The sequence below is a fragment of the Mercurialis annua genome, linkage group LG1-X, assembly GCF_937616625.2.
Source record: "Mercurialis annua linkage group LG1-X, ddMerAnnu1.2, whole genome shotgun sequence".
Classification (NCBI taxonomy): Eukaryota; Viridiplantae; Streptophyta; class Magnoliopsida; order Malpighiales; family Euphorbiaceae; genus Mercurialis; species Mercurialis annua.
This window is the reverse complement of record NC_065570.1, coordinates 47,219,104-47,231,418: the sequence shown is the minus strand read 5'-3', so window position 1 is coordinate 47,231,418 and position 12,315 is coordinate 47,219,104. Positions and strand designations below refer to the sequence as shown.

Sequence of the window (12,315 nt, the reverse complement as noted above, 5' to 3'; positions counted from 1 at the left end):
GCTCTTCTTCTTCCTCAGCAGCTCCTATCTCTGCTTCGCAAAATTTGGCACTCAACTTGGATGTCCCGTCTCTTATTGATCTTGATCAGGATACTCTTCCAGCTAAGGTGATTTCTGAAGAGGTAATTCCTGAGACAATACCTTCTTCTATTCATCAGGTTAATGATCAGCAGGTGACGGCTTCACATGAATTTCCCATTTTGAATCATCCTGGTATAACTTTGCGCAAGAAACAAAGGAATGTTAATATTTCAGTTAACTCCCAGCAAGATACTTCTTCCTCCCTTGATGATGACTGCATTTTAAACAGGAACAGAATACTTTTAGCTCATCAACAGGTCAAACCTATTCATGAAGTTTTTGCAGGAGAATTGGAAACTACTTGGAATATTGGTGTCAATATGGGCTTATTTTCTGAATCAAACAAATCAAAAATTACGTCGCTTCTTTGACAGGTTCTTTAAGGATTTACCGAAAGCATCTTGAGGGGAATGCTTATCCAAGTTTTTGCTTATTTTTATGTTAAGTACATTTAATTGCATATCGTGGAATTGTCGTGGTGGTTTGAGTTTTTCGAGAAAGCAACGTATTATTCGCTCTTTGATAAATAAGAATTCCTTATCTCTTATTTGTCTCATTGAAACAAAAAAGGAGTCGATGGATGATTTTTTAGTTCGTAAATTGTGGCCTAACTTGGATTTTCAGTTTTGTTTTGCTCCTTCTTGCGGAGCCTCGGGTGGGATCGTCTGTATCTGGAACAAAATGGTCCTGGGTTCAGTTACTACTTCTATTAGCAACAGATGGATTCTTTTGGATTTCTTGTGGAAATCTTTGCCTATTAGACTCATTTGTGTTTATGCGAGTAATTGTCCTCGGGAACGTGCTGAATTTTGGCCCAACATTCTGGAGCAAATTGTTGCGGAAAGAATGTGTATTCTTATAGGGGATTTCAACGAGGTCCTTTCTCCTACGGAGATATTTAATTGCAGCAGTTTCTCTTCGTCTATGCAGCTCTTTGCGGATTTTATTAATAGTTCGAATTTAATTGAATCGCCTTTGCAAGATCGCCTTTTCACCTGGCAGAATTCTACCTCTAAGTCTAGAATTGATCGATGTTTTATTTCAGCTGACATTTTAGTGGAATGGCCGAATTGTTTCTTATCGGCGTTACCCAGAAATTATTCCGATCATACACCGCTTTTGTTTCGCTCGGCGGTTAATACTGACTGGGGTCCTAAACCTTTTAGGTCAATTAATGCTTGGTGGGAGCATTCCGATTTTGAATCATTTGTTGCTAATTCTTGGGAGCATATCAGTGTCACAGTTCAAGGTGATTTGGTTAACAGACTTCGGGCTCTTCGTTCTCTAATTAAGGACTGGAACATCAATGTTTTCGGTAACCTTAACAACAAATTAGATGATATTCATCATTCCATTCATTTGCTAGAAGCGTCTGCTGACTTTTCTAATTTATCTGATGTGGATAGGGACGGTCTTGCTTTTCTTCATTCTGAGAGCTATCGGGTTTCTAAACAGCTAGAATCTCTTTGGCATCAAAAATCAAGGGGAAACTTGTAATACCCCGTAAGTTCAGGTGCCGTTCAGTGCAACGTGTCCGGCAGAAAAGGACCGGAGTTGCAAAGATAAAGATATGGGATATTAAAGAAAAGGATAATATGGAGTAAGACGTATATGTTTGAAGATTAGAATAAGAAAATAAGGAAAAATATCAAGAAAGTTACAAACTAGAGTTCAGGGACTAAAGTGGTAATTTAACCAGTTAAGTCCGAAAATAGAATTATTTCGCCAAGGTCCGCGAAATGTTTTATAGTATTGGTGGTAAAAGTTTCAGGTCAATCGGAGACCTTTTAAAATTTGGACGCGGATTCATTTTGGGCTAAATTGTCAATTTTGAAGAGTTCAAGGACCAAAGTGCAAATTAGCCAATTTAGCCTCGAGAATAGCAATCGGAAGATTATCGACGAGAATAGTTATATTTGGAGTAGTATTATTTATCTGGATATAAATAATACGTATGTAATCGAGTTAAAAGAATAATTTAACCGTTTGGTTAAATTAGAAAGTTTAAAGGAGAATTGGTTAAAGTTAAAGAAATGAAGGACTAAAGTGGCTAATTAGCCAATCTATATAAAGAAAAGAAAGAGATCAGATGGAGGAAGAAGAAGGAGCGTACAGAAGGTTTTAAGCGATCGATTCGATCCGCCGCGGTTTCGCCGTTTCTCGTCCAAATCGAGTGATTCTCGCGCCGATGGATTGAGAATTCAATTCTCTATCTTCTATGAGCGTCAATCGAGGTAAGCTTGACGTTTTGGTTTAGGGTTTCGAGCGGTTTTACCGTTTTAATGATTTTGAGTTTGAATTCGACGTTTTAAGCTTGAATCTTGAGTTTTTGATGTTATTAAGCGTTACGGATCGATTTAGCATGTCGTAGCACGTCGGAAATGGCCCGGGGAATGAACCCCGGGGCTGCACATCGGCAGTCGTTTGCTGCACGAACGTGCAGTACACGTTCGTGTAGCAGACTGCACGAACGTGCAGTACACGTTCGTGTAGCAGACTGCACGAACGTGTAGCACACGTTCGTGTAGTACACTACACGAACGTGGAGCACACGAACGTGCAGCGTACTGCACGAACGTGCAGTACACTGCTGCACGAACGTGCGGTCACTCGTTAGTAGGAATCGATGATTTTGGCTTCCAGAGCCCTGACGCGACGCGGAAACTTGATTACAGACAATTTCAAGTCGCATAATCAATCACGATTCGATTGAATATCAAAACATAAACTAGGACGTTTAAAAGAGAAGTGTGAATGAGAGATTATCAAAGTTAAGAATCGTATTAGAGATACGATTGTGTTAACCTAAGTTTATAACTTAGGAGTTTGAATATTAAGCCTACGTTTATGAATTAAACGTACGTATGATTTGAATAGGAAGTGGATACATCGACGAGGTACGAGATCGACGAGCTGGAATAGTTAAAAGAGTGAATGACGTGTGGAGCTTACGTTTGGATATAAGGAATAGCGATCGCTGTGAGTTAAACTTTACTTTGAGTATTATTACGCAATAGATAGTTTTTATATTATAAATATAATATTAAACTACATCGCATGCTATAGTATTTTATCGATAGAAATGAATTTGTGCATCGTATTATCAAATATATATAGATTGTGAAAACTAGTATATGATCCGGGGGAAACAAGCTACCTATTGGGTGTCAATAGGCTGTGTGATCACCAGCGTCCGGGTAAGTCATAGATAGAGATTTCATGGGTCGTATATCATACTTGTTTGTGCATGCGATACAGAGCCTATCTGGTTGAACTATCCCGGGGCCTGTATCTGCGAGTCGGCTGGTTGAACTATCCCGGACTCATATCGATCGATCGTTAGATGTTGTGATAATGTTCATTATGCATACTAAGAGACTAGGGTTTCGATCGGATCAAATGCTTGAAGTATAATATGTTTGTATATATGTGTTTTGTTTTAAATGCGATGTTATTTTCTATAATACCCTAGTAATGTGTTTTCTCACTCAGTATTTCCCCAAATACTGACCCCTCACATTGATGTTTTCAGGTGTTTAGAGTCGGATCAGACAGACCGTCTTTGGTGTGCTGAGTACGAGTCCCCTTGGTGCTGCAGTAGTATACGTATGACGAGTCTTAGCATAGAATAGTCAGGTCTTATAGGTTGTGTACATATTTAATGTTTGTTTGATGTGACGTCTTTTGGTTGTCAGTTTTGTATTGATCGATAGACGGGCTAGTACGTACAAGTTACGGAAGTGAGATGCCCACTATGGTTGTATCGATGATGTGATATATATATGATATACGTTATGATTGTAAACGTGTCTTCTTATTACATGTTTATAGGATAGTTGTGTTTGCGTTTCCGCGAAAAAGTTAGAGTGGTTTTAGGCTTGCTACGGGTTTCGGAGCTACCACTCCCATTCCCTAGCGCCGGTCTCGGCTCAATAATTTGGGTCGTGACAAAGTTGGTATCAGAGCAGTTGGTCCAGTTACCTCTGCTAATATGTGATTTGAGTGCAGTTGGTCCATGATACCACTGCGAGTCTGTGATTGGTGTTTGTTTGTTCCTAGGTATTATGTCATTAGACTAAGCTAGGAACTACTGCAGCTATAGAATTGAGCCATGTCTGATCCAAGTCGTTTGTATTATTTGTTTTGTGATCGAATTGATTGATTGTGAATTCTTGTTTGTTTCATTATGACAAGTATGATCGATGGATTGTGAAACCTTTGTTTGTTTCTTTGCGAAATACGTATATGACGTATAGATGGTATCGAAATCGAATTATCGAAATGTCGAGATGTGCATGAAGAAGAAGTATGAAGTTACAGAAGTGGAAGAACCTACCGTGTACAGAGTTTAAATGTCTAGAGAACTTACAAAACTCGAAGTTTAAAACTTTTTGAAAGTTGTTTGTGTAAACGATTTTGAAAACATAGTTGTGCCTAGACCCGCGATAGTCATCGATAAGTGCCACGACATTGATAGAAGTGCATCACTACATATATCTGTACATACATCAATAGGACATGCATCATATGCATTATGTTCGGACGAAAAGGTGAGATGTGGCAACTCTTTGGGGATGAGAGACGTCATCACCCTAGTGCACAATTTTGTTAAAATGAAAATGAAATTTGATTTAAAGTTCAAGATGAATTGTTTTATCGAAAGAGTTTTGAAAGAGTTTTGTTTTCATGTAAGTATACCTAGACCAGAACTCTGTAACGGAAGTGAAGTGCTCGCGAGCAAGATGCGGTCAAGACCAAGAGGCGAATGAATACGTATAGTTGCGAAAACATAGACGTTATGCTTCTAGGATATGAACTTAGTTTCGAGTTAACGAGCTAGTATATAGTTAAGATCGTGAATACGTTGGACAGTGATATGTACCTGATTAGTGATGTGTTAAAAAGTAAGTATTTCTTTGACGGGATGTCAAAGATCTTAAACAAGGATATAAGAGAAGAAGTGGATATGAAGGATGAAGTTTGTATAAGAGAAGTAAATGATAGATGTACGTGAATAGCGGAATGAAAATGATTGGATGGTGAACTAGGACGTTCATATTGTATGATAGGAGTATGAAAAGAGGATAGTTGAGTATAGGAATCGATTTATAGTTTATGCTTTGAAGATAGAAGATTGCCCTTATGATAAGATGAGGTGGATATTGTGTGATATTAGAAAGACATCGGATTTAATAAGGATATCGACGATAGATGTACAAGGATAGGAGCGACGAGTCAAGAAAGCGTGTGATGGAATACAAAGTACATAGTATTGAATGTTAAACAAGGAACAAATGAAAAGGGTCAAGGGTTTAAGATAAGTAAAAAGGTTGTATGAAAATTCGAGGACGAATTTTTATAAGGGGGGAAGAATGTAATACCCCGTAAGTTCAGGTGCCGTTCAGTGCAACGTGTCCGGCAGAAAAGGACCGGAGTTGCAAAGATAAAGATATGGGATATTAAAGAAAAGGATAATATGGAGTAAGACGTATATGTTTGAAGATTAGAATAAGAAAATAAGGAAAAATATCAAGAAAGTTACAAACTAGAGTTCAGGGACTAAAGTGGTAATTTAACCAGTTAAGTCCGAAAATAGAATTATTTCGCCAAGGTCCGCGAAATGTTTTATAGTATTGGTGGTAAAAGTTTCAGGTCAATCGGAGACCTTTTAAAATTTGGACGCGGATTCATTTTGGGCTAAATTGTCAATTTTGAAGAGTTCAAGGACCAAAGTGCAAATTAGCCAATTTAGCCTCGAGAATAGCAATCGGAAGATTATCGACGAGAATAGTTATATTTGGAGTAGTATTATTTATCTGGATATAAATAATACGTATGTAATCGAGTTAAAAGAATAATTTAACCGTTTGGTTAAATTAGAAAGTTTAAAGGAGAATTGGTTAAAGTTAAAGAAATGAAGGACTAAAGTGGCTAATTAGCCAATCTATATAAAGAAAAGAAAGAGATCAGATGGAGGAAGAAGAAGGAGCGTACAGAAGGTTTTAAGCGATCGATTCGATCCGCCGCGGTTTCGCCGTTTCTCGTCCAAATCGAGTGATTCTCGCGCCGATGGATTGAGAATTCAATTCTCTATCTTCTATGAGCGTCAATCGAGGTAAGCTTGACGTTTTGGTTTAGGGTTTCGAGCGGTTTTACCGTTTTAATGATTTTGAGTTTGAATTCGACGTTTTAAGCTTGAATCTTGAGTTTTTGATGTTATTAAGCGTTACGGATCGATTTAGCATGTCGTAGCACGTCGGAAATGGCCCGGGGAATGAACCCCGGGGCTGCACATCGGCAGTCGTTTGCTGCACGAACGTGCAGTACACGTTCGTGTAGCAGACTGCACGAACGTGCAGTACACGTTCGTGTAGCAGACTGCACGAACGTGTAGCACACGTTCGTGTAGTACACTACACGAACGTGGAGCACACGAACGTGCAGCGTACTGCACGAACGTGCAGCGTACTGCACGAACGTGCAGTACACTGCTGCACGAACGTGCGGTCACTCGTTAGTAGGAATCGATGATTTTGGCTTCCAGAGCCCTGACGCGACGCGGAAACTTGATTACAGACAATTTCAAGTCGCATAATCAATCACGATTCGATTGAATATCAAAACATAAACTAGGACGTTTAAAAGAGAAGTGTGAATGAGAGATTATCAAAGTTAAGAATCGTATTAGAGATACGATTGTGTTAACCTAAGTTTATAACTTAGGAGTTTGAATATTAAGCCTACGTTTATGAATTAAACGTACGTATGATTTGAATAGGAAGTGGATACATCGACGAGGTACGAGATCGACGAGCTGGAATAGTTAAAAGAGTGAATGACGTGTGGAGCTTACGTTTGGATATAAGGAATAGCGATCGCTGTGAGTTAAACTTTACTTTGAGTATTATTACGCAATAGATAGTTTTTATATTATAAATATAATATTAAACTACATCGCATGCTATAGTATTTTATCGATAGAAATGAATTTGTGCATCGTATTATCAAATATATATAGATTGTGAAAACTAGTATATGATCCGGGGGAAACAAGCTACCTATTGGGTGTCAATAGGCTGTGTGATCACCAGCGTCCGGGTAAGTCATAGATAGAGATTTCATGGGTCGTATATCATACTTGTTTGTGCATGCGATACAGAGCCTATCTGGTTGAACTATCCCGGGGCCTGTATCTGCGAGTCGGCTGGTTGAACTATCCCGGACTCATATCGATCGATCGTTAGATGTTGTGATAATGTTCATTATGCATACTAAGATATTAGGGTTTCGATCGGATCAAATGCTTGAAGTATAATATGTTTGTATATATGTGTTTTGTTTTAAATGCGATGTTATTTTCTATAATACCCTAGTAATGTGTTTTCTCACTCAGTATTTCCCCAAATACTGACCCCTCACATTGATGTTTTCAGGTGTTTAGAGTCGGATCAGACAGACCGTCTTTGGTGTGCTGAGTACGAGTCCCCTTGGTGCTGCAGTAGTATACGTATGACGAGTCTTAGCATAGAATAGTCAGGTCTTATAGGTTGTGTACATATTTAATGTTTGTTTGATGTGACGTCTTTTGGTTGTCAGTTTTGTATTGATCGATAGACGGGCTAGTACGTACAAGTTACGGAAGTGAGATGCCCACTATGGTTGTATCGATGATGTGATATATATATGATATACGTTATGATTGTAAACGTGTCTTCTTATTACATGTTTATAGGATAGTTGTGTTTGCGTTTCCGCGAAAAAGTTAGAGTGGTTTTAGGCTTGCTACGGGTTTCGGAGCTACCACTCCCATTCCCTAGCGCCGGTCTCGGCTCAATAATTTGGGTCGTGACAAAACTGGAATCTTTCTGGAGATAGAAATACTAAATTTTTTCATGCTATGGCTTCGGTTCATTCAAGGAGCAACTTGCTCTCTGAAATCACCGTGAATTATACTACCTTTGTTGATCCGATTGACATTAAACATCAGATTTTTATGTTCTACAAGAAGCTTTTCAAGCAGAATTCAGTTGCTCCGTTTTGCCTTGACAGGTTAGATGTGCGAGCCATGACGAACTCCCAAGCTGCGGCTCTTTCTGCTCCTTTTGCAGAAGAGGAAATTTTTCGAACTTTATTAGACTGTGATGACAATAAAGCTCCAGGTCCAGATGGCTTTAATTTTTTCTTTTACAAGAAAGCTTGGAAAATTCTTAAACCTGATATTCTTAAGATTTTTCATTCTCTGCACAGTTCTGGCACTTTTCCTACAGGCATAAATACTGCTTTTCTTGTTCTTATTCCAAAAGTTAAGGGAGCCACTAATATTTCGGATTTCAGGCCAATCAGCTTGATTAATGGTATTTTCAAATTGATTTCAAAGGTTCTAGCCAATCGCCTTTCTCCTTTACTGCCTCAGCTCATTTCTGAAAATCAATTTGGTTTTATTAGAGGTAGGAGTATTCATGACTGCCATATGATAGCTTCGGAAATCATTCACATTGCTTCTAGAAGGAAGGAGAAATTATTTGTTCTCAAACTTGATTCCCGTAAAGCTTTTGATAGTATTTCGTGGGATTTCATTCTTAAGATGCTTTCGAGAATGAATTTTAATGCTTCTTGGCTTCATTGGATTTCAGCTTTTTTTGAGTCTTCTCAACTTTCAGTCCTTGTTAACGGCAGTCCTACAAATAATTTTTCTATGGGCAAAGGTGTTAGACAGGGTGACCCACTATCTCCTATGCTATTTGTTCTGGCAGTGGAAGGTCTCAAAGTTATGATAAGCAAGGCTATTGAGCTTAATTTATTTGATGGAGTCAGAATTGAAGATTATGATGATCCGATTTCAATCCTTCAATTTGCAGATGACACGATGATTTTTATTCCTCAGGACTTTGATATGCTTAGGAACTTGCAGAGAGTTCTTCGCTGTTTTGAGATAGTTTCAGGTCTCTCCATTAATTTTCAGAAAAGTTCGATCCTCGGTGTTAACGTTGATGATAATACTCTTTCTACTGCTTCAACTATTCTGGGTTGTCAGGTGGACAGTTTTCCAATTACTTATTTGGGTATTCCTCTGTCTATTAGACCAGTTAAAGCTACGCTTTGGAAGCCGGTTGTCACTAGATTCTCGGATCAATTAGCTCTCTGGAAAGGTAATCTTCTTTCTCCTGCAGGCAGAGTAATTTTGATTAAAGCTGTTTTGCACAGCTTTCCAGTGTATTTCATGGGATCTTTGGCTATTCCGCAGTCAATTATTGTTTCTTTAGACAGATGTATGAAGCGTTTTCTTTGGTGTGGAAATTCGGTGGGGAAAGGCATTTGCAAGGTTTCGTGGGATAAAGTTTGCCTTCCTTATAATCAAGGGGGTTTAAATTTGATCCCTTTCCGTGTCAAAAATCAAAGTCTCCTTTCTAAATGGCTTTGGAAGCTTCGGGTGGGAGGTAATTCATTGTGGTATGCTGTAGTGATTAATAGTTGCGGTATCCGATCTTGGCATGATTTGGGGAGTTGCAATGTTAAATTTCTTTCTCATCTCTGGAAAGGAATTCATCGCCACTGTGTCTCCAATAATCAAATTTGGACTATTTTTAATGATGGAATTTCAGTAAAATTTGGCAGTGGTAAGAATATTAAATTCTGGATGGATTTGTGGTCAGGCTCCTCGTCCTTTGCAACTCGATTTCCAGCTTTATTTTCCCTCTCTAGATTGAAGAATATCTCAGCTCAAGAAGGTATCTTATTGGTCCATGCCAGTTCCGGTAGCCACCACAGGTCTGCTGGCCGTACTTCCTTCATTTGGAACCGCCGGTTGCGTGTTGGAGAGACCCAACAGCTTCATCTCTTGTTCAATGAATTAATTCCATTCCAAGTTCAGGATAATAGCATGGATGAGTTTTGCTGGAAAGGGAAAATTAATTCTTTCAATTCTAGAGACATATCTTCTGCAGTTCAAAGGCAGAACTTCTCTTCTTCAAGAATTGTCCCTATCATTCTGCCGCTTATTTGGAAGTGGAAAATTCCACCAAGGATTCAATTCTTTTCGTGGCTTCTCATTCAAGACCGTATTTTTTCCAATACTTTTTTGGTGGCGAGAGGTATTATCCAGCCGGACCTCATTGGTTGCTTGGTTTGTAATTTGGAGGAATCGAACATTCACATTATTTGCCATTGCCGATTTGCTTGGAAATTTTGGTGTTATGTTTTGGCGAAGTGTGACATTTTATGGGTTTGTCCTCCATCGATTACTGGTTTTTTCAGCTTATGGTGTTCGTTTACTCATGCTTCGTTCAAAGATATTTGGCGTTTAATTTGGTTCTTTGGCGTTTGGGAATTGTGGAAAGCTCGTAATAATAGGGTCTTCAATGATATGGAGAGTTCATATGAATCTTTAGCTTTTCTGTGTATTAGCAAGGCGGTTCAATTTTATTGTTCTTTTCATCCTCATTTTCCATATAATGGAAATGATATCTTTAGATGTTTGGATTCTTTTGTAATCTCTTCTTGATTGTTCCCTTTTAGGGCCTTTTTGCCTTCCACTTTCTGTGGTAGTGCTATTAAATTATCATTTATCTAAAAAAAAGTTGAAATAAAATAAAATCTTCAAATAAACGGAAAAAAGTACTATTTCACATTCTTATACTATTTTTTTTTTCTTTTCAGTTTTGAAGGGTTAAACTAAATCAAACTGATATTTGGTTCAGGAAGACTTTGATAAAAGTACTGGAATTTATAAGTGAAGGATGTTAAAAGAAATGTTGCTGAGTTTGGTCGCCAAGTTTAACAACAAATTAAGGCATAAAAGTACAAGAGATTGATATACCACCCAATACAAATTTTTCTTAGCTTTTCTTACTCTTTTTTTTTTCGGATAATGAAATTTAGTTTCTATTTAGTTTCTTAAATAGCAAATCATATATCAAAATTACCAACTCTAATGAAAAGACCAGATGTTTGACTCACAAGAAGCAGTTAAATGATGGATATAGCTGAGTCTCCACGTGCATTTATTTCTTCTTCATTTATTATTTTTATTTTGTTTATTACATCTAACTGTTAGTTTAGTTAGGTCTGAAAGGTGATCAAAACCTAATAATAAAAACCTCAACTAAAAAAAAACACAAAAACTACCCTAGTCTTTTCAAGTTTACCAACCTAGCTAGCTTATGTAATGCAGTAGTTTTACACATTTATCCGTATAAGTGTATCCAATAATACATTTATGTTACAAGATTAATCATAATCCAGCCATAATATACAAGTTTATCAGATTTTGGCATGTAGGGCTTGCATATTCGTTATTTATTAATAAATTTATTAAGGGTGCGTTTGGATAAAGGTGGGTTTGAATTTGATACCCGCCACCGCTGTCCAACGGTCATTTTTTTTTTCAGAAATTTGCTTTTCTAAATTTTTTTCTGAAGAATCCGGCTCCTCCTCTTTCGAGCTACCTGTTGCCGTCGTCCAACGGAATTTTTTTTTCCAATTTTTTATTAATTCAGATATTTTTTTTGAAATTTTTTTTATACTTTTTTTCTGGAGTATGAGTCTCCTCCACTTCCGAGGTACCCGCTGCCGCCATCCGACATAATTTTTTTCCGATTTCTTTTAATCCACAAATTTTTCCGAATTTCTTTTTCTAGAGGATCATGCTCCTCTTCGAGGTACTCGATGCCGGGGTCCAATATAAAAAAAAATCTACAATTTTTTTTTAATTTTTTTAAATCCACAGATTTTTTGAGAATTTTTTTTGACTTTTTTTCCGAAGGATCAGACGCCTTCTCTTCCGAAGTACCAGATGTCGCCGTCCATAAAAAAAATTTAGATAATTTTTTTTTGAATATTTTTAATCCACATATATTTTTTGAAAAAAAATTCCAAATTTTTTTCCGTAGGTTCAGGCTCCCCTCTTTTTGACACATTTTTTCCGAATTTTTTTCCTTAGCTACTCGCACCCGACGTCCGACTGAGATTTTTTTTCGAACTTTTTTCTTGGAGGATCTGGCTCCTCCTCTTCGAGGTACCCGCCGTCACCGACACGACATGAATTTTTTTATTTTTAGAATTTTTTAAAAATAATTTCAAAAGCTTTTTGAAGAAAAAAAATTCGTCAGAGGGCGGCGGCGGATACCTCGAAAGAGAGGGAGTAGGTTCCTCCTGAGGAAAAATCATTCGTCGGAGGGCGGCAGAAAATACCTATGAAAATATTAGAAATTTGTTTTTTGAAAAATTTTAAAAAAT

At 37.7% G+C, this 12,315-nt stretch overlaps 1 protein-coding gene across 1 annotated transcript; it reads left to right on the top strand.

Moving 5' to 3' along the window:
- The first annotated feature begins 762 nt into the window (after positions 1-762).
- LOC126671844 (uncharacterized) lies at positions 763-1,578 on the top strand. Its single transcript, XM_050365653.1, has one exon. The coding sequence runs from the start codon at positions 763-765 to the stop codon at positions 1,576-1,578; it is 816 nt and encodes a 271-aa protein (XP_050221610.1).
- The last annotated feature ends 10,737 nt before the right edge of the window (positions 1,579-12,315 follow it).

Excerpts from the sequence above, each read along its gene's own strand:
- LOC126671844 (XM_050365653.1), top strand. The coding sequence starts at position 763 with ATGGTCCTGGGTTCAGTTACTACTTCTATTAGCAACAGATGGATTCTT.